Source organism: Protomyctophum parallelum, assembly GCF_964188405.1.
Source record: "Protomyctophum parallelum genome assembly, chromosome: 19".
NCBI classification, from domain to species: domain Eukaryota; kingdom Metazoa; phylum Chordata; class Actinopteri; order Myctophiformes; family Myctophidae; genus Protomyctophum; species Protomyctophum parallelum.
In genome coordinates, this window is record NC_139717.1 from 13433614 (window position 1) to 13455969 (window position 22356).

The 22356-nt window shown below is 42.1% G+C and overlaps 1 protein-coding gene across 1 annotated transcript in view; it reads right to left on the reverse strand.

The window, feature by feature from the left end:
* The window catches only part of LOC310876727 (palmitoyltransferase ZDHHC14-like), a 30545-nt gene extending 9731 nt beyond the window's left edge, over window positions 1–20814 (reverse strand). The window contains exons 1-4 of the mRNA XM_083790349.1: window positions 19947–20814; window positions 10344–10504; window positions 2633–2791; window positions 473–610 (exon numbers count right to left, since the gene is read on the reverse strand). Of these exons, the coding sequence (XP_083646475.1) occupies window positions 473–610; window positions 2633–2791; window positions 10344–10504; window positions 19947–20236 (748 nt within the window). The 5' untranslated portion in view covers window positions 20237–20814. The remainder of the gene's footprint in view (window positions 1–472; window positions 611–2632; window positions 2792–10343; window positions 10505–19946) is intronic.
* Window positions 20815–22356: the final 1542 nt, after the last annotated feature.

Genomic DNA, 22356 nt, shown 5'->3' on the forward strand with positions numbered 1-22356 from the left:
TGAATGAAACAATTAAGAGACGTGAGGCCGATTCCACGAATCAGTAGTTCTCACACGATTCAAGATTTTTCAAAGAATGTTCAAAAATAGCTGTGCTGCGCTGTGAGCCTGTGTATCTGCTGTTTTTGAATAGCCAACGCAAATATCTAAAAGTACATGGATGCTTTCCAGCTTTCTGCCCGACAGCAACGATATACTTTGACTAATTTGATTCACAGTAGGACGAACGTACGCTACTGCAAATACGAAACAGAAGTGACAAGGAGGCCCCGTTATCATCCGCTTTACTCCCGGATGGTTTTCTTCCTTTGCACTGTATGACGGAAGCATTTGAACATTGTGTGAGTCAACGAACTCTCTGGCTGGAGAGACTAGTTGTAGGCCTATACACCTACAGAGCCATGTTGTGTTTGTGTGTGTGTGTGTGTGTGTGTGTGTGTGTGTGTGTGTGTGGGCAGGGGTTGGTACTCACTGAGGATGACGTGTGTGATGACAAAGGAGAAGATGAAGATGGTCAGAAAGGAGAGGGAGAGGATGAACAAGTAGAAGAAACGATAGTTCCTCCGTCCCACACAGTTCCCCACCCACGGACAGTGGTGGTCGAAGCGCTCTGCACAGAGAGGAGAGAGTATTCATGAAAAGGACGATTCACGGACAGTGGTGGTCGAAGCGCTCTGCACAGAGAGGAGAGAGCGTATTCATGAAAAGAAGGACAGTGGTGGTCGAAGCGCTCTGCACAGAGAGGAGAGAGAGCGTATTCATGAAAAGAGCTATAGATCTGCTACTTTTGATATTTTTGAATTTGAATTCAAAGTAACGGTTTGGTTTCAACAGTAACATATGAGGTTTACATCCGACAAGAGACAATATTCTATCACCAATTTTCGTCACAGTAGCTCGACTTCAGATACTGTACATAAGACACCAGAGCATGAATAACTGACGTAACCGATCTTGATGTTAAAGAATGATTTTATGTCTATTAATATTAGCCAGGCCTCATCTTCAAAGGTCAGATTATATACTAGCCCCGAGAGTATGCTAGCGTCATATGGCGTAAGCTTCGTCACCAACAGTGTTGCCAGATTGTATGAATGCCAAAATAAGCGACTATATACTGTAGGCCACATAAGCACACACACGCAGCTATTTGAAAATAGCAGATCTACAACTCACAAACACGTTGCATCTGCGACGCATTGTGAGCTTGTAGACCTGGTATTTTGTTTTTGTTGATGTGTAAAAATGTGGAATATACTGTATATATATTTATTTTAAGATATTTTTGGCGTTTTCTGCCTTTATTGATAGGATTAAAGTAGACTGACAGGAAATGGGGAGAGAGATGGGGGGAAGACACGAGGCAAAGGTCGTCGGGATCGGGAGTCGAACCCGCAGCCCAGATGGTTGAGCTAACTGCCCAGGCCAAAAAGAAAGTGGAATATTTAAGCATTCTGAATACACAAAACACAGGGACCTTGACATGAAAAAGTGTTTAAACAATATCAGGAAGCAAGCCCAAATAAGCACTACACAAGCCCAAAAATACCACAAACCACAACTACAAATATTTATTTATACTTTACAGTAGCAAGCGACTTTATAGACAAAGAAAACAAAAACAAGCCCAAAGTTACTTGTAATAAGAGGACATGGCAATACTGGTCACCATCTCATGTCATGTGGTGTGACGCGGCCCAGACTTCACGATGTACACAGACTTCACACGCTAAGAAAGAAACAACAAAGATTCTCTCTTTCTTTTTTAGGAGAGGTCGTGTGAGGCGATCCGTCGCTACTACTCGCATCTTCATAACTCGTTAAAAGCCTATGAAAAGAACCCCAGTGTAAATAAAATATAGCAAATTAAGTGCTGTTACTGTCGGAAGAGATGAATTTGCGTGCAAGACATGAGGTTAGTCGTGCACGCTCAAATTTGTGGAACGCGTGCGTGCCTGCAGACACCATAATGTTGTAAAAAAATCAAAACAAAGTACACCATCTGTGGACCCTCGTGGGCTATTAAGCTGATTTTTCTTTTTTTTTTAATTTATATTTTTTGTCCCACGATTTTGTAACCCATTTTTCACCCCTGTGTCAATCATCCTGTGATGTGATCCTGGGCTCTACACACCCTCCGCCAACCTAGGGAGAGCAACGGACTTAACTCATGCTTCCTTCATGCTTGAGTGTCCATTTTGCTCCTTTACACCTGACAGGGGGGAGTTTCCCTGGTTGGACATAGCGCGTGGAAGGAGCACGTTATTCCAACCAGTTCCTTTCCCCTCCATCAGGCGTCCCGGCTGGCCAGGGGGAGGCAGTTTAGAGACCAGGATTACTGCATGTTTTTGTGAGGGTACCTACCCTAGGGGACACGGGGAGAACATGCAAACTCCACACAGAAAGGCCCTTTCGCCAACCCCGCCTTCGGGTATGGGCACTGATGACGCGGAAGCTGACTTTTTCAATAAATGCTAGCAGGCTAAGTGTTAATATCCAAAACAAGACCAGAACTCTCACCACGGGGAATCAATTAATACCTTTGCAACCACTATATTAATGGCAAGTATTTCCTACAGCTTTAAGTAAAAAAATCTGAACTAACCCTTTAAGAACCCAGTGAGAGACTCACCCACACAGTTGTCACACAGGCTGCAGTGGGAGGCCCGTGGCGGACGGAAGATCTTGCAGGTGAAGCAGTACTTCAGTTTGACCGTCTGTCCGTTGATCAGCACCTCTCTGGTCCTGGGAGGAGGCCTGTACCCCGGACCACTGGAGCAGTTCGCTGTGTCTGGAGCAAACACACAGGTAGATCATGGTAAATGGACTGCATTTATATAGCGCTTTTCTCCAAAAGCGCTTTACAATGTACTTCACATTCACCCATTCACATACACATTCACACACCGACGGTGGAGGAAACCATGCAAGGGACCAACCTGCACATCGGGAGCAATTAAGGGTTCAGAGTCTTGCTCAAGGACACTTCGACACTAACTCTGGGGGAGCCTGGGATCAAAAACTGGGTACCTTGCGGTTAATTCCCATCCGGCAGTTTCCCAAGCTACCACTCTACCTCCTGAACCACTGATAGACATCACTCAACTTTTAAAGTGTATAAAAAGAACATGAGCATCGCGCCTGTCACAGACATGCGCAGAGCAAGTTCAGTCAGGAAACCTCAGTGCAGTCGCTGCCGGCCGTTAATTGAGATGTGCATGTTGGCTTGACAGACAGGTGGAACACCATATCTCAAAGCGTCTAGCTGTCAACTCAATCCCTCCCCCTGTATTATCTTTGCCAGCACTGAAGCCAGACTGTTTGCTAAGACTCTTCAGCGGAGGTCCCTGGAGGTCCCTGGAGACTGACAGAACTGATCACAACAAACTGGTTCAACAAACCCACTGAGTGGCCCAGGCCGTAGCGTAACGGTCTGGGCACCGGACTGGTAATCCAGTCGCAGTGTGCCGCGGGTTCGACTCCCGGACCCGACACGGCCTTTACTGCATGTCATCCCCCCATCTCTCTCCCGTTTCCTGTCAGCCTACTGTCTGTCCCTTAAAAAATCTATAAAAGGCGTAAGCCGCAAAAAAAATATCTTAAAAAAAATAAATAAAAAAAAATAAACCCACTGAGCAATAGTTGGCTATTAGACATCCGTCTAAAACCGGGTTATAACTAGTCTAAAAGTGAATGTTTTCTTAGCAGTCTAGACTTGTTTAAACGTCTATATATATATATATACGTTGAAACTACGTTGTTTCAACGTCTAATCTAAACCTAGACCGCTAACAAAACCTTAAATTTTTAGACCGGTTATAACGCATTTTTAGATGTATTTTAGATGTCTAATAGCCAAAAAAATGCTCAATGTAAATTAACGTCACACAAAGGTGTCAAAATGTGGCGCAAAGCAACGCGTTTCGAGTTTGTAGATCTGCTATTTTTTTATTTTAATCTGGAAAAGTTAGTTTTGGACATATGAGGTACACGTGTTGGTGGGCTCAGATGTAAGCAGTGTTTCCATATTTTGCGAGAGAAAAAAGCAACCAGATCGATGAAAACAAGCCCAAAAGAAGTGACTAGGCTACGGCTATTTGAAAATGCAATAAAAAAAAGAGGACTCTTTTTTAATAAAAAATAGGTAGGCTAATTTCTTTATATTTTTTTAACAGATGGGTGGGGGTGGGTCTGCGGACAAATGCATATTAATCTGGGGGTCCTTGCCATGAAAATTAAAAAAAGAACCACTGGCTTATATTACAGTAGGAAACAAACCGATTTAAACTACACTTTAGAAACAAGCCCCCAAAAAACGCAATCCACAGCTACCAATATTTACAATCGATTTAAACGTAGCTTATATTGTGCGGACATGGCATCACTGGTAAGAAGGGGGGCTGCAAGGGGAAAAAAGGACTGAGACCATAAGAGGACCTTCTTGATTGGATCAGGATTAGAATCAAATTAAACTAGATTAGTGAATTATACTCAGTTATCAATCTACAAGTAATAGGATTTAGCAGTCGGATTGAGAGGCTGAATGATGACTTCTTAGCTGTTATCCAAGCTGAAGAAGAGATTACGGCATAGAAAATAAGTATATTAAGTATATTAAGGTCTATGAAGTGGTGAATGTAGAGAGAAAATCACATCAGACTATGCAGCTGAATTGTCTCTATTGTCTCTACACAATAGGGAGCGACTTCATTTTTAGCAACGTTTCGGTCAATAGAGCAAAAAAAGTTAAAGTAATGATAAGGAATGATGAGGAAAGGAAAGGATGATGTCCCAAAGGAAGGATTAAGACCATTCCTTTATCCCCCCCACCCCGACACCACCAATATCTACGGAGACACTCACAGAATAAGAGTATTTTACACAGTTCTGTTCAGAAGTTCTTTGGCTGCATCGAGAATCAAGAGAATATTTGTCTCCCTCTAAGCGGACTACATACATCTGTTCAGACAGGGTAGGCAAGAACAACATTACATCATTCAGAACTTTGGCATTGCCTGTCAGAACCTTTCATCGGCTGCTCTCACCACTGAGATATTCTGACTGGCCAAACAAAGTTCTGACAGAACAACGTGTGGTGACTGGGTAGACACTATGTGCTCTCGATATTGTTTTATTTCCAATATAGTTTGCTATAGCCTATAGAGCAGGCTTTTTCTTTAACAAAACGACACATTAAGGTGAATCCAATATAACACTGCTGTCAAACAAGTCTATGAAGCTATCTATGATTTTCTTCTTTTATTTTTTTTATCTGCAACACAATTTTGTAATATGTAGTGGGTGGTCTCTGCTTCATCTCTCTCTCAGCTAAGGGGTTCTTGGGCTGAAACAATCCAGATTAAATAAGTCTCAAGGTGCACGGCTCAACGATATATGAAACTGGGAAAACAGCTGCCACACAACACAATAAATGTCCTTTTCGCATGGTTTGATTTACCCCTCCACGGACAGAGAAACGGACAACATGTTTTAACCTAACAGGAAGATGTTCCCAAACCTTTTAGCTCGAGAGACGCGCGTGATACATTTTGTGTCTCCCCAGGACTCAAACTAGTGAAGATAGCCCATCTACGAGCTCCTAGATCTGCAATTTTCTCTACTTTTTAATTGTATTTTACTTCCCTCTAATTGATTTGAACAAATATATATATATTTATTTTTAAAGAAATTATTTTGAAAAACAGCTTTGAATTAGTTTAACTTGATTTTTTGTAATCTTCTTGAAAATCTTTTAAAATAATAATTGACAAAACAAATGGTTATTCACTCGCGACCCATACATTTATTTTATCCGTGACTCACATGATGGGTCCCCGACCAACCGCTTGGGAAACGTTAGATAATCACCCTCCCTAACAGGCCATCTGTATTGTCCCTCATTTGCTCTTCCACACCAGCAGCGCCACGGTCCGAAAATAAACAACAGTGTACTGTAAGCACTGTCATTACACGCATAAATATAACAACAAACACAACCAGATGGCAATTAACTAATGGAGAGAGAGAAAGCACACACTTTGTCCACTGTCTGTCGGCAGAAATTACTACATCTCAGAGACAAACGTGTCAAAGCACATTGGAGGCTGGTGAAAAAATAAACAGCAGTGAACAGTGTGGGTTGGGAGTTGGGACCCATGTTTAGTTCGCGGACCGATTGTTATGGGTCGTGAGTAAATGTCCCCTTTTTCCATTTCCAACATTAAAAAAATATCATTTCAAAAGATAAAAAGAAAAAAGTTTAAACCAAAAAAGTCTCAACTTTTCATCGATTAAAAACAATTCCAAAAACTTTTCAAAGATATTTAATAAAATAAAATAAAATCTAACACATTTTATTTCTATTAATATATCTTGATTTCTTTGTTTTTTTGACTAGTTTGGGTCCCGGGCAAGCATATCTAATCAACGGAGATAGCAAAACGTGATAATGATAAAAAGGTGCTCACACGGATCAAAAACGGGATCAAGACAATGATAAAAAGAGAGGATCACCTTTATTAAATGAAAGAGGGAACTGCCAACATGTTTCGACTAACAAGGTATTCATCAGGGCAAGAATTAACACTGCTAATTACCTCATTGCAAAGCTGTGTTTTCCTTGTTGGTCGAAACATGTTGGCAGTTGCCACTTTAATTTAATAAAGGCGTTCCTCTTTTTTTTTTTACTTTGATTGCCCGGATCCTCTCTTTTTATCTATATCTAATTTCTCTTTTGGGTCTTGACTTAAAAGGTTTGGGAACCACTGATATATACAAATAAGAGCCATTGAGTTACAAACAAAACGTGTTAGTGTTAAGACAAGCACTACGTTTGTGTCCGCGATGAGAGAGAGGGCACAACTCTTTCTATTTCAATGGCTCTGTTACAACGCTCCAGTGAGCAGCGTTGTTGTTGCTAGGCAGGAGTGGGCGGGACTTGGCATAATAAGAAGTCCACTGAGTTCTGAGGCCACACGTTTGTCCTCTCTGAACTTTCTTAGGTTAGGAGGCCATTGTTGGTTCTCAATGTGGAGTCTCAATGTGGAGTCAGTCCGGGGGTCCTTGGGGAAACGAATGAATAAAGTGCCACAATCATTTTAACCACTTAAACCATATCTTATACTTTGTATATTCAAAATCACACCCGTGTGAAGTGAGTGGTGCAACTCCAGGTGGGAGTCCCCGGAAGTTCCAGAACCACAGGAACGCGCCCAGGGCACCGCCCCAGGTCCCGGCAAGCCACCCCGGTCCCGAAACGGTCGAGAAATGACAGAGTTACCGTGTGGGGGTCCCCAGGGGGTCCCTCTACTGCACTGTCACTGTACTGTCACACCTGAAATCATCACAGTTAATGTGTGTGTGTGTGTGTGTGTGTGTGTGTGTGTGTGTGTGTGTGTGTGTGTGTGTGTGTGTTTTAGCCTGCGCAACAGTGACACTTGGTGGTGAAAACCAACCAAACGTTATTTTCATGCTCGGACAGACCCAGCCAGGGACCCAGCCAGGGACACACATAGCTGCATGTCTATAGGATTGGTTGCACCACTCAAAAATCCCTTCTGGGGGTTCCTGGCGTGCGCGTGTGTGTGTGTGCGCGTGCGTGCGTGTGTGCGCGCACGCGTGGTGGGGGGGTTGTGCAGAATAATACAGGGAGTCTAATTTAGACTCACGATTCATGAAATGTACAGAAGACTGGACTGATGCATTTACCCCTCAGGTCCCCCAAGTCATATACAACCGACACAGCCCAGAGGTTAGTTATTAATCTGTTTAGAGACAATGCTAAAAATAGGATTCATCACCACAGGCATTCTTTTCTTTTCAGCTCCTTTAACTTGGAGAAGAATCACGTGTCCCGTCTGGTGCTGCCGCCGTGCATCCCAAACAGCGTTGACTGGTTTTGCGAGAGAAACAAGCAACCGAGTCTGAGAAAACGAGCCCAAAAGAAGCGACTAGGCTACATGAACACTTTAAGCCTTTATACATCGGATATTTGGAAATAGCGGATCTACAAGCTCCCAAGGCGTTGCGAATTTTCAGGTGGGGTTCTGCGGAGTGCGGACAAATACATATTTGGCATGAAAATGTTTGAGAATCACTGGTTTAAACATTAGTAAACAAGCCCAAATAAGCAAACTATACACTTTAGAAACAAGCCTGAATTGTTGAATACAGTACAATGCACAACATGCATGTTTATTGTCTGTTGTCTTATGGAAAATAAGTGTTTTAACTCGCAAACTACCAACATTTGACTTTATAGAAAAAGAAGACCAAAGTCGTTTAAAATAAGCAGACATGGCAACACTCATCCGATCCCCCTTACGCAGGAAATGAGCCAAGTTATTTGTAGATAATGTGCGTCAGAGAGTAAACAAACAAATCAGAGACAGTCAAAAAATAACTCCCCTGACTTGTCTGCTCCATAAATCTGACGAAAATAGAATAATGACCACATTTGGTCATTTCCTCAAGTCGGTTCCATCTATGGTGATTTGACTATTGAACAAAAAAGTTGGTCTGTTTTGGGACTATGCACATATTTGTGTTTGCGTTAAGCAGAATATGGTCTCTGTCGGGTGGAAACCTCATATGTCCAAAATTGTTACAGAACTTTTCAGGAAACAAATGTAGCAGATCCACAAGTTCGATCGCTTCAAGCTTGCGGATCTGCTACTTTTGATGCTTTTGTGTGAAGCTGTAGTATGATCAAGTAGGACGTTAAAAAACTAAGGAGATAAGAGGTTTCTTTGCAGTGTCAATTATCTACTTTAACAATCTACACAACACAATGTGTCACAGTGCATTGTTGCAATTTGTCATTACAAAGAAATATGTTGATTAGAAGCCCGATGTCTCAACTTAATCCTAGCTCAAGTTAGGGTTGAGCGGAAGCTTATCTGCAGACCCCAAACCACGGCGTTGACAAATGCCTGACATTAAATTGTGATGCACTATCGAATTATTTATTTCTTGAACCAACCCGATCTCACAGCAATACGTAAATATGTACAGAATTGCACAGAGAGAGAGAGAGAGAGAGAGAGAGAGAGAGAGAGAGATAATCGCATCCTTTCGGAGTCACAGGGTGCAAAACCACAAACAACAAACTCTGTCCTAAAAATAGACATGAAAGCTTGGTTGTGCCTTTACAGAGCTGAGTGTGTAGAAGTCATTAGTGTTGGCACGGAGCCGCTGTCTGAAGGAGGGAGCAACAAAGACCTCCTATCTAATCTGATCTGAGCTGTCACAGTGACCCTGAGAAGGACTGACCCTGAGAAGGACTGACCCTGAGACAGACTGACCCTGAAATAGACTGACTTGAGACAGACTGACCCCGAGACAGACTGACCCTGAAATAGACTGACCCTGAAATAGACTGACCCTGAGACAGACTGACCCTGAAATAGACTGACTTGAGACAGACTGACCCTGAAATAGACTGACCCTGAGACAGACTGACCCTGAAATAGAATGACTTTAGTAAAGAAAGAAAGAAAGAAAGAAAGAAAGAAAGAAATAATTACAAAAAAGTGAAACATGTACTTCACCTTTGTCAGGTGGAAGCCTCATGTGTCTAAAACTGTTACTTTCCACGATTCAAATTCAACAGTAGCAAAAGTTGCAGATCTACAAGTTCAAAACGTGATGCTTTAGTTTGGGCTGCATGTTGAACCCCCCCCCCCCCCCCCCCCCCCCCCCCCACAAAAAGTTAGAATCTGGAGATGAGAGGTTTCTGATATACAGACTGTCATTTCATAAGATCATCGTGGTGTCCCTATTTTGGGATAATTGTCAAACTGACCCTCGTGTCTCTGTTGTCAAGGACACAGACAGGGTTCCTACAGGGACATCTTAACGGAACATCTCTCACACACACACACACACACACACACACACACACACACACACACACACACACACACACACACACACACACACACACACACTTGCCAACATGCCTTAAATCAGCTTCATAAATTAAATCACTTTCATAACGACGTTATCTCAAGGCCAACGAAAACAGGCAGAAATCAGCGACAAAGTCAAGATGGCAATCAAATGTGACATGCTTCATATACTGTACCCTGGCTATTAAGAGCAATTTATTACCCATCGTAGCCCATGTGGTACGTGTACTAACCACTCTATTGGGTCACCCACTAATCAGGCACGTTTTAAGTTAACCGCCTAAAATTGAGAAAGGGCCAATATCCAAATTCCCAGATAAGTATCTCGTGAAGTCTGAGATCCCGATATGGATTCAGAAGACATGTGTAGAATCTGCCTCAGGTCTTAAACGGGTTAATATGGACATTAACTGCCCAGCTCTCTCGTCCACTCACCGATCTGTCTCTCCAGGTCGGCGGCCTCGTCGGCCGTGGCTCGGGGCAGGACCCCGGGGTCCGTGAAGCTGGCCCTGAACAGCATGCCCAGCACGAACAGGAACAGCCCCCCGCCAATCACCGGGATGATTGGACTCAGGTTGGACGCCAGGAACGGACAGCTGAAAAACACACACACACACACACACACACACGATATACTGTCAACGACATATTATCCAAAACTTTTTCATGTCAAGGAACCACAAATTGATATGCACCAAACGGTAGGTGGTAAGACTTGTGTGACCACCCATTATAATTTCAATGTATGTGATCATACCTTGATACAGAAATATATTAATTATGTTTTTGATTTACTATAGCATTATCAATGTGATTTGTGTGTACTTATTTCCCCAACACAGAGGCAAATTATATAGCCTTAGGATCCAGGCTCGAGTCTATCCGTCGCCCACCAGCCAAGGGACCCCATGTTTTCACACTGCCTGCAGTCATAATGGATATTTTTAATATCAATTACTTCTTGTTTGTTGAATAATTAAGGGTGTATGTGTTTATCATGAGAGATTAATACTTTGCAAGGAGAGATCAACAACATGCACCCAACAAAATATCTTGGAATCACACTAGACTCAAACTTCACATTTTAAACACATGTTAAAAATGTAGCCAATAAAATCAAATTCAATTTATCTAATTTCAGACACATAAGACAATATTTAACAACAGACAGATGCAGCTAAACTCTTCATTAGGCATGTAACGATTCACTCAACTCACGATACGATTCGTATCACGATATGGGAGAAAAATTACTGTTTTTCATAATCCCCCCCCCCCCCCTCCAATTTTTTCCATATATTTTATTTATAATGACTATGAGCATCAAAATCACCTGGGCACAGTCACAGACACACACAGCTCCCCTCTACAGTGCTCTACTGAAAGTGCCTCAGTCTCATTTCTCTCCAGAAGCACTTGAATATGATGGAAAATGATTAAAGCTCACATTTCATATCACGTGTGCATTGTCCCCGTTTACTGAAAACAGTCGATCTACAAGATCACAAGCTTTTGAGCTTGTAGATCAGCTATTGTCACTTTCTTATATTGGACAATTTGACCTGACCCCCCCCCCCCCCCCCCCCCGACACACAGGTTGAGAACCACTATTCAAAATGAAGCAAGCATAAGATGTTTTCAGTCTGTTACTCTGTTCCATAAATAACAGTCTGGTGGTGTGCTGCGTTTGCGTTAACAAATCAAATTAAGAGTTTGGAAAACAGAATATTCTATTCAATTCAGGCAAACTATCATCACCCCATTTCCACAATAAACATTTTTTCCCCCCAGAGCCGACATTACGTGTTTTTTTTCATGGATCCCTAACCTTGACTTAATCCAATTATGTACATACCTCTTGACAATACGATCTCTTTTCGATCATTGTGTGTAAAATGAAATTACACTGAACTAAATGAAATGCCATCTATTGTCCGTAGGGGAAATTCTGTTCATGTCAGTGAACCTTGATTGAGTAGAGTCTGGTGAATCCTACGCACTTTTATTGAATAATTGTCTGTCACATTCCATCACACAATGAATAGCAAGCCTTCTGTTCACTCTGTCTGCGGCTGGGCGGTTATATGTTCACTCTGTCTGCGGCTGGGCGGTTACATGCTGGAATGGAACTAAGTACATTTTACTAAAGCAATATGGGAACCCATCGGCAAAGAAAAGGGAAAAATAAATCAAACCTGTTCTTGAGAGATTACTAAAGCAGTGGTTCTCAAACAGGACCCCTAAATTGATATGCATTTGGCCACGGACGTCAATAAATGGATAAAGTTTGTAAAATGATTGTGATGATATGTTCAGCACTGTTGCTGCATGTGGCCTATTCTTTTGGGCTTGTTTTCATAGACCTCATTGCTTATTTCTCTCACATGTGGATTCACATGCAGTGCAGCTGGCATGGGTTCAAATCCCACCAGAGCTCCTTGACTAAACCTGCCTCCTTCATCATCGGTTCCCTTTCATCTTCTTCAATTCACTCTCTCTCTCAAAAACAAAACATGCGCTTAAACCCCATTTTTAAAAATGGCAAAAATAGCAGTGACTCATTTGTGAGCTTGTACTGTACATACGTTATATTTTTGTCTCCACCAGGCCGAAGGCATGGGGGGAGAGTATGTTTTGCACTCCGTCCGTCCGTGGGTCCGTCCGTGTGTGTGTGTGTGTGTGTGTGTGTGTGTGTGTGTGTGTGTGTGTGTGTGTGTGTGTGTGTGTCCGTCCGTCCGTCCGTGAGCAGCTAATCTCGGCCACCGTTAACCTGGTCGATGCCAAATTTTGCACACACACTCCCTGGATCCCAACGATGAACCTCTGCCCTAAACTTTCCAGAACGGCCTGTTATAGCGCCACCAGGAGGCCGCTTTGTGCAAAACAAGTTTTTGCACAGTACACCTACAGATTTTGTCCAAACATCACGCAAATTGGTACACAGTCTCTCTAGAGAAACCGGTCTTTCAGATTTCTCAGACTCCATCCTGATTGGTTAAGATTGGCTTCCAAAGTTCACAGGAGTGCTCAGTTTCAAACAAAATGCTGCAAATCATGAACACATTGCGTGATTTCCGTGAAATTGTGCACCCACATTCCCACTAGGCCGAGGACAAAATGCCACATGAACAATTTCAACTCAGCCTCAAGGTGGCGCTATAACTGGCCGAAAAGTGTTTTTACCTCTAACTGCACGGATATGTGGATAACCTGGTGGAGACCTGTGCCCAGAAGGGCACCTTTTCTAGTTTGCTATTAAAATGTAGGGATGCCTGGTTGAAAGTGGTTCTAAGCAAATCAAATCGTGATTCTTGTGGATCTCCCGACCTCGGCCTTCATGATTTGTGGCCAGTCTGTGACATCAATAGAGCATCGGAGCATCCTACCTGGATCACGTTTTCCCCCTCCTTTCTGAATTCCCACAGTGTTGTGGCTGGTTAAGACTCACCCATGGCTTGTCAGATTATTGGGACATTCACGGTATTCTTTTCTTTAGAAACTTCACAACTCATCGAACAGCAACGTATTGTGAGCTTATAGATCGGCTACTTTTGCTATTACACAGATGAATGGAAACCATTCGGACGATTATGCAAAATAATTGCGATTATCTCAAATAATATTGTGATGGCGCGATTATGTAATAATTACGACAGGCCTATAGTCACAGACGTGACACATTGTGAGCTTGTAGATCCGCTATTTTCGGCGAACGACAAAGTACAAAATCAGGCTTGAGAGTGAGACGGACAGGCGGGAAGGAGACTGGATGTCCTGCTGTTTCCTAGGCGATCTGCAAGCTGTTCCTACATGACAACAGCAGCCTCGTTACCATGGATACCCCCGGAACACTGGGGCGCCGTGCGAACAATGAAAGACATGGGCAGGGGGAGAGGGAGAGAGCAGTGTTCATTTTGACAGCAAGTTTTGATTTAGTTTAGTCATAGTCGTTTGAATGAAAATTTATTTAGTTTTAGGCACATTTTTGTCATCTGAAAAGTTCGTTTTAGTCTAGTTTTAGTTGACTAAAGATCATAAGAGTTTAGATGGCTAAATGTACAGTTGATTTTGTCGACAAAAATGTTTTTGGCGGGCCTTGATGGCGTCGATTGATTTCACACTTGGTTGCGTGCTGAACATAGCGGATCTACAAGTTTACAAGGCATCACAGAGCTTGTAGATCTGCCAAACATTCTACTAGATCTCTTCTCTACTAGCCCATCCCACACATATTAGTCTAGCTTATATTTGTTGACGAAATCGTCAATACATTTAGTCATAATTTATTTAGTTTTCGTCAGTGAAAAAAAGGTAGTCAGCAAACATCTTTCGGCATAATTATATGATGAAATCAACACTAAAGGACAGAGAGAAAGAAAGACGAGGAGAGAGAGACCAGTGTCGCTATAGCTAAACAGTTCCTCACTTTCTCCTCATCTCTCAAATTGAGATTTGGGTTTAAATCAGGGGTTCTCAAACCTTTTTTTTATACCACGATCTTATTCTATGGGAGAAATCTTTGAGTGACCACACACACACACACACACACACACACACACACACACACACACACACACACACACACACACACTTGATTTATAGTGGAAATGTCAGTTATTTTAAAAATAAAGCATACATTTGGTAGCCCTGAATAGGAATATTTATTAGATAGAAAATCTAATTATGATGCTGTGATCCTGTTAATAGTGTCTTATCAACGTACATTTGTAAAGGGAATAAGCTTTAATAGCTTATATCTGTTGCCAGAACAAAAATTAATACAACAAAAATGCATTCACAAGCTATAGGCCTACTTAAAAAACAAAAACAGACCCAAAGTTTGAGAACATCTGGAGCATCTGAAACTAATCTTATCAGGCAATGCTGCCAGCTGAGTAGCCTGGTATGTAATGGCCAGACTAATGTCTCTGCGTAGATATTAGTCTGGAACTTCAGTGTGGAAGATTTATTTCCAAGAAGATTTATTTACGGTTACAAACAGATTCCAACGTCACAGGAAAACAAGTCTCACTTTGAGTGGGCTCAGACACTGGCTTGGACACCCATAACTCTAGGGTGAGTGAGTGCCAGACCAATCTCTGTCCAGGTCTTTTTTGTTGTTGTCTCCACCAGGCCGAAGGCATGGGGAGAGATTATGTTTTGCACTCCGTGTGTCCGTCCGTGTGTCCGTCCGTCCGTCTGTGAACAGCTAATCTCCGGCACCGTTAAAACCCGGTCGATGCCAAATTTTGCACACACACTCCCTGGATGCCAACAATGAACCTCTGCCCCAAAATGTCCAGAATGGCCTGTTATAGCGCCACCAGGAGGCCGCTTTGTGCAAAACAAGTTTTTGGACAGTACACCTACAGATTTTGTCCAAACATCACGCAAACGGGTCTTTCACATTTCTCACTCCATCCTGATTGGCTAAGATTGGCTTCCAAAGTTCGCAGGAGTGCTCAGTTTTAAACAAAATGCTGCAAATCATGAACACATCGTGTGATTTCCATGAAATTGTGCACGCACATTCCCACTAGGCCGAGGAAGAAATGCCACATGAACATTTTCAACTCAGCCTCATGGTGGCGCTATAACTGGCCGAAAAGTGTTTTTACCTCCAACTGCATGGATCTGTGGATAACTTTGCCTGGAATCTGCTCTTTATAGCGCCACCAGGAGGCCGACATTATGTAAAACACATTTTCTAATATTACTCCTTCAGTTTTTATCAAAATTTCACGCAAATCGGTACACATGCTCTTCATAGTCATGTGATCAAGACGGGTTTGTTTTATTTCTCATAATCCACCCTCATTGTCTATGATTGGCTTCTAAACTTTTCAGGAGTAGCCCGCTTTGTACCCGTTTTGTACAAAACTACTCAACGCAGCGTCCGATTGTGGTGAAACTGTGCATGCAAATTCCCACTAGGCTTTGGAAGAAATGCCACTTGACAGTTTTCAAATCAGCCTCATGGTGGCGTTACAACAGGCCAAGCCGTGTCGCACACACACACACACGTTTATATTGCTCCTAAACATTTTGCCAAACATCACACACACGCACTCCTATCGTCCTGGTGGAGACCTGTGCCCAGAAGGGCACTTTTTCTAGTTTTTCCTGTGGCAGATTTGTCCTCATTTGGGGAATCCAGAAATAGCACCACCTAAACAGTTGGAGCATTCTAGTTGTGGTGCGTCAGACATGAAAAGTTAATGGTATCTCTGTCTGTCTACACTGAAAACACAGCATGTGCTCTGTAATTGTGCCAGTCATTACTTTAGTATTTGGGTAGTTTTATCCCCATTCCTCTCAGATTACAGCACCTAAACAGTTTATGTGTGCCCTCATTATTCTTGTGTTTATCATCTGTATCACTATAATCTCATAATCACATTTTCCAAGCAAATTATGTGCATGACCCATATATTATGTAACTATTTCTGTTAGAATATGGACAGGAGATGGGAGGTTTCTGCCAAACAGCAACGGTATCCAAGAAGTTATGACCCGCATGGGAAAAATAGACACTGATGTCTGGTCCTGTAAAAGAGAGGAATCAATGCTAATTGATCTGGCCTGTGGTTTTGTCTGAGAGCCTTCAGTGTGTGCAATTCAGCCAGATTGACCACACGCCCGAAAAGTCTCTTCCTTTGAAATCAGCCAGACGTTTGTGGCATTCAACTGATCAGTGGTCAGACGTCGTTTCTTGGAAAGACGAGGCCTTCCTGCCATCTCGTTCACTCACTCACTGTTAATTATTCATTTCTGGCTATCAAAACATCTGACATTCAAATCAATATGCCTCCATCTGTGGAATGTGGGGAAGACCGCTGACTCGCTTCGCTTCAATGGGTGCGTTTATGCTACATCGCAGCACACAACACTTTATGTTACTGTGAATAATCGTGTTACGCATTGATCGCTCTGGCCAAAAAAAGACATGAAAGACTGTGCACGCAAACTAGGGATATTCTAATTGGGTTACGCTCGTTCAGATTATGTCCATACACCAATTGAGATAATCAGACATACTGGGGTTTATGACAATTGCTACAGTATAATTGGACTTTTGCCTTCATCAGATTAAGGTCGGTTCATTTACAAGTGCACATCAACAACCCCATTCGCTAGGACGAAGAGTCTACACACATAATTTGGTTAACATCGGATTGTTAGAGTGCATGTAAACATGTCCAATTGCAGTGGTGGAAAGTTCATATGTACAGTATGTACTCAAGTACTGTACTTACAATTTTGAGGTACTTTTACTTTACTGGAGTATTTCCAATTTTCTATACTTTTACTTCTACTCCACTACATCTCAGAGACAAATATTGTACTTCTAAAACGGGTAGTCCCAATACTTCATTCTGATTGGCTGGTTACCGTCACGTGACCGGTGTAAATTTCACCGATAACCCACTGCTTCAATCACTTTGTATCAAACTGCAGCCTTGTAGCTGAACTGGGGAAGGGGAGCGCTTGATTGCTTTACAAACGCATGCCGTGCGGGCGTCTAAGCACCGCCCGGCTCATATGACTGTGAATGTGTGGCTCCAGGCAGCCCCGTAAATACATCAAGCGCTATTCTCCCGTCACATAGGCTACTTGCGGAGCAAAACAAGGAAGTGTTTTGGCTCTGGGTCGCTCGCTCTGGTGGCACAAAGCGTAGATACTTTTGTGAATTTAATAGTTTTAATATTGCTATATGTTTGTAACCGTTTTAGAAAAGCAATAAGCCACTCGAGGCCCCAGCTTACCGGGTATTTTACACTGGCTGGGAGGTAGAAGACCCTCCGCTTCGCGTCGGGTCTTCGTACGCTCCCAGGCAGTGTAAAATACCCGGTAACCTGAGACCTCTCGTGGCTTATTGCTTAATTTTACCCCACTACAATTATTTGAAAACTTTAGTTACTCTGTTACTACTAGACTAGTTACCCAATATTAAACATACATTAACCCGTTTTGCCACCAGCATTGATTAAATTAACCCTCAAACGCTCAACCCTTATTTCGAAGAGCCAAATATTCGTAACCGGATGTTACAATGACAAAATGCTGTGTGTGGTGTCTTGACCGGCTGTTGTTCTCTCGGTCGGTGGTGGGAAAACCCAACCACGAGTATGCTGTTTTATATTTCGGCTATGTAAAATAGCAGATCTGCAAGCTCACGTTGTGAGAGGAAAAGGAAAAAAGAAAATCCTTTGAAATAGCAGATCTACAAGCTACAAGTACAATATTTGCCTCTGAGATGTAGTGGAGTAGAAGTGAAAGTACTGAAAATTGGAAATACTCAAGTAAAGTTAAAAATAAATACCGCAAAATTGTACTTAAGAAAGTTGTACTCGAGTACTCGAGTAAAATGTACTTAGTTACTTTACACCACTGTCTGGACTGTGCTGTGGCCTTAATCAGATCAGACTCAGACTGTTCATATATTGTAAACAAACCCAGTAGCCCTGAGAATACGTTAGTCACTACTATCGGTTGCATAATGTCTACAGAGCAAATTAAAGTGGCCAGGGAAAGGTCGTATTATTCTGTTCACGACTACTGGACGTCTGCCACAGAAACATCAGGACCATTTGGGTTTGGGGAGGAGATGAAATGTCTGTCTAATGCCATGTCCACTTGATCTTTTCTTTCAGGAAAAAGAGAAAAGAAAAACAGGGAGGTAATCAAGCTGTACTGGAGTGGATTCAGAGAGATTTGCTTCAGTGACATCAATGGACAAGCTGGTATATTGGCAAAGAGATAGAGTGAGTGAGTAAGTGAGAGAGAGAGAGAGAGAGAGAGAGAGAGAGAGAGAGAGAGAGAGAGAGAGAGAGAGAGAGAGAGAGAGAGAGAGAGAGAGAGAGAGTCCCAAATAGTGGGTTGGGACCCATTTGTGTGTCATGGACCAATTTGTATGGGTCACGACTCGAGTAAAAATCCCATTTCCTTTTTCCTAGATAATTTAAAAACAAATCTAAGAAATGCCATGAATACAAATAATTAGTAGTGAACATAGCTGATCTACAATCTACACAGTGCAAAGTGTGGCATTGTGCGCTTGTAGATCTGCCATTTTCTTTAGTTTGGGTCCCGGCCTCCCAGGCAAACATGTAATCTGTCTTTTGGGTCTTGACCCGAAAGGTTTGGGAACCACTGCTCCAACACATCATGATGAAAATATTTTTTCCATGCAAGTTTCAACAATATAAGTGGAAGTACTTCATCAAACATACTGTAGTGTAGTCTGTGTTGCTTTCCATCATGCGGGTGTATATATATTAACATTATAAGGCTGGATTGTCTCATTAAGCGTGGCGGCACCAGGTCATGTGGGGATCATCATGACCGTATATGACTATATGCTATATAGTGATTTAACCTTTGATGTAGGCCTACTATTTGACACTCAGCGGTGGGAGTAGCTTGGTACGTACTCCAGTACTGTACTTACTGTACAGTAAGTACAATTTTGACATGTAGGCTACCTTATTTATTATTTCCGATTTTATACTCTAAGAAAGATATTGTACTTCAGTCAATTCTTTGACAGCTTTGGTTACCACAATTTACCAGTTAGTTACTTTTGTTTCTTCAAGATTTATAGATGATTAATAGAAATACTTTTTTTGTTTGGCAGCCTATTGTAAATATAGAATATGATATATAGTTTTGTGCTTTTACTCAGGTATATAGGCTATAACCTACATTTCTGAATAAAGGACTTTATACATAAACAGTACTAGTATACCATGGTAGACAAGACATACATGTCTTATCATGGAACAAATCTGAGTACTTCTTTCCAAATTCCACCACTGTCACTTCATCAATTCTGTAACTCGTCTCGAAGAGTCAGAGTGCACAAACGTTTACACTCTCTCACAGTAAAAAATAATATCAGTATGATCAGATGACTTTCCTCAGTGTTGGCACTTATACGAAGAGGCGGCCGTGAGATAGTACAACTGTTAGTCTGTTACCGTAGGCTGCCTTTTTACAAAAAAATATCAGATTAGTATTACTTTTCTTCACACTTACTCGAAGGTGAAGAAGAGGCCGCTGGTTGCGGAGATGAGCAGCAGGGTCAGGTAGAACACCCCGGTCTGTCTGGCCATCATGATCCTGCCGTTACAATAGAACCTGTTCCTGCCGGGGAACAGCTCCCATTTCCTCCGCTTCTTCCGAATGTTCGTCGCCGTCGTCTTGTGCGTCTCCGTCGGCGCGGCTCCAGCGGGCGACGAGTTGCGGGTGCAGATCTGATTGTACTGGCATTCCCGCATATTGGCGCTGCTGAGCTCATGCTGCTGCTGGTCCAGACCCAGATGCATCTGTCAACAAGAAGATGTCGCACAATTCCCAACCAACAAAACAAGCAAACGGCCTAAACAGATGACGGTCAATATAACACGATCAATCCGATTGTTTTATGTTCAATTAATAAATGTCCGAGGCCAACTCTCCTCCCCGTCCCCCTTTGTCAGTCACATTTCAATCTTTAAAAGGTTTGTATTCCATCATCAGGACTGGAGGAACCCTGGTGAGATCTCTGTCCTCGCCGCCGGTGATGGCTCATTCTTCCATTGTTTTTCCTCCCCACCGCAACAGCGACTATTTATGTTGTTTAAAATCCTAAACTAGAGACGCTGTTCAGGTGTGTAGCTTTTACATGAAACAGCTTTCCTTCAGCAGCAGCACGGTCAGGTCCAAAGCAGAAGCCTGGAGAGAATGATCCATAGTAGGCTGTAAAGCGCTGATTGTGTCCTTCCTTCACAGCAGTGTCTCAATCAAACAAACAAACAAGCAACGTCTTCTCAGAAATGGACCGATGATGATCAACCGGACCTGATAAATAACACAACAAACCGTGCGGAGGTGGAGGTGGAGGATGCAGGAATGACTACCATATGAATCCTGCAACGCGATGGGAATGCATTGCTTGTTGTTGGTGGTGACTGAGTGAGAGAGTGAGTGAGGGGGGAAATATTTCCGCAAAACCCACGCCGAGCATCTCCTCCTCCTCCCACCCGCTGCAGAACAGAGCCGGGGGGGGGGCTGTCGTTTCATTTCACAAGTTTAAAAATAAAATGTCAAAACATCTTTTGAAAATAGCAGATGCAACGCATTGTGAGCTTGCAGATCTGCTATTTTCAAATGATGGAATCTATAGGCTAATAATGTAAAAAAAGAAAAAGAAAAAGTACTTAATTGCCTCTGATGTGGAGTGTAAGTAAAAGTAGGCTATAGTCTACTGAAAATTGGAAATACTCCATTCAAATAAAAGTACTTCAAAATTGTAGGCTAATTATTAAATATGTCCGTCCCCCGTCCCCCCTAGGGAGATGCCATCATGTTACAACAACAGACATCCACGCAGAGGCGCAACAATATAGTACTATAGTACTATTAGTAAGTACTAATAGTACTATAGTACTATTAGTACTATATAGTACTATATTGTACTACTATATAGTACTAATATAGTACTAATAGTACAATATAGGACCACGTATAGCCGGCTACTGTAGTGCTGGTTGATGTTGATTGATAATTTATCAAAAATATAGGCAGGCATAGGCGTCTTACTTATAACGTGTCTAATTCAATTGTGTGTCGTCTTCTTATGTTCTCTTCCTCCAATAATTAGAAGTTATAATCAAAATGTTAAAATATTTGGACAATGTTGGAGAAAAGAAAGTAATTAAAGTAAATAATGAACTTTGCAACTTATATCTTCATATAAGTGGTCCTTATACTACCATTTTGAGCATAGGACCAAATTTACGAAGATAAGTTGAAAATGGGTGAAAATAGCCTTGAAGGTCTAATATTTGCTATATATATTTATTGGGGGCATAAACAAGAAGTTGAAGGATACTGATATAATTAAGACTGACATGATTGATAACTTGAGATATCATACCTCAAGAAGCAAACATAACATGTCGTATTTTTGGTAAACAGGCTAAAACAGCATGATGTAAAACTGTTTGTTTGTACACAATGACCAAAATAAAAACATTAAACAAAATAAGTCTGATAATGTACCGTGCATGTTCACACACTGTAGGCTACTTTACATTAGGCCTACCTAGGCTTTCACTTTAGAGCTCCATATATGGGGATAACCTATAGTCCCACTCCCACTATATGGAGACAACGGCAATATCCAGCACTGCCACTGACATCAGATTAAGGTAGAAACCACAAAGATAGATACAGTCAGTGGCACTGGTGACACGATCGTGACATAAAAGGCAGATCCCAGCTTCTAAACCTCAGATACCAAGCCATGCACCATGATGCACGCACACGGTATCTCCACCGATCTCGAATACTCAGAATCTACAGGACCCAAGCAAGACACAGGATACAGCACACAGGACAAGACTCAAAGACACCAGTACCACACTTAAGACACAAGATCAAGAACACCTCAACACATTAGAAC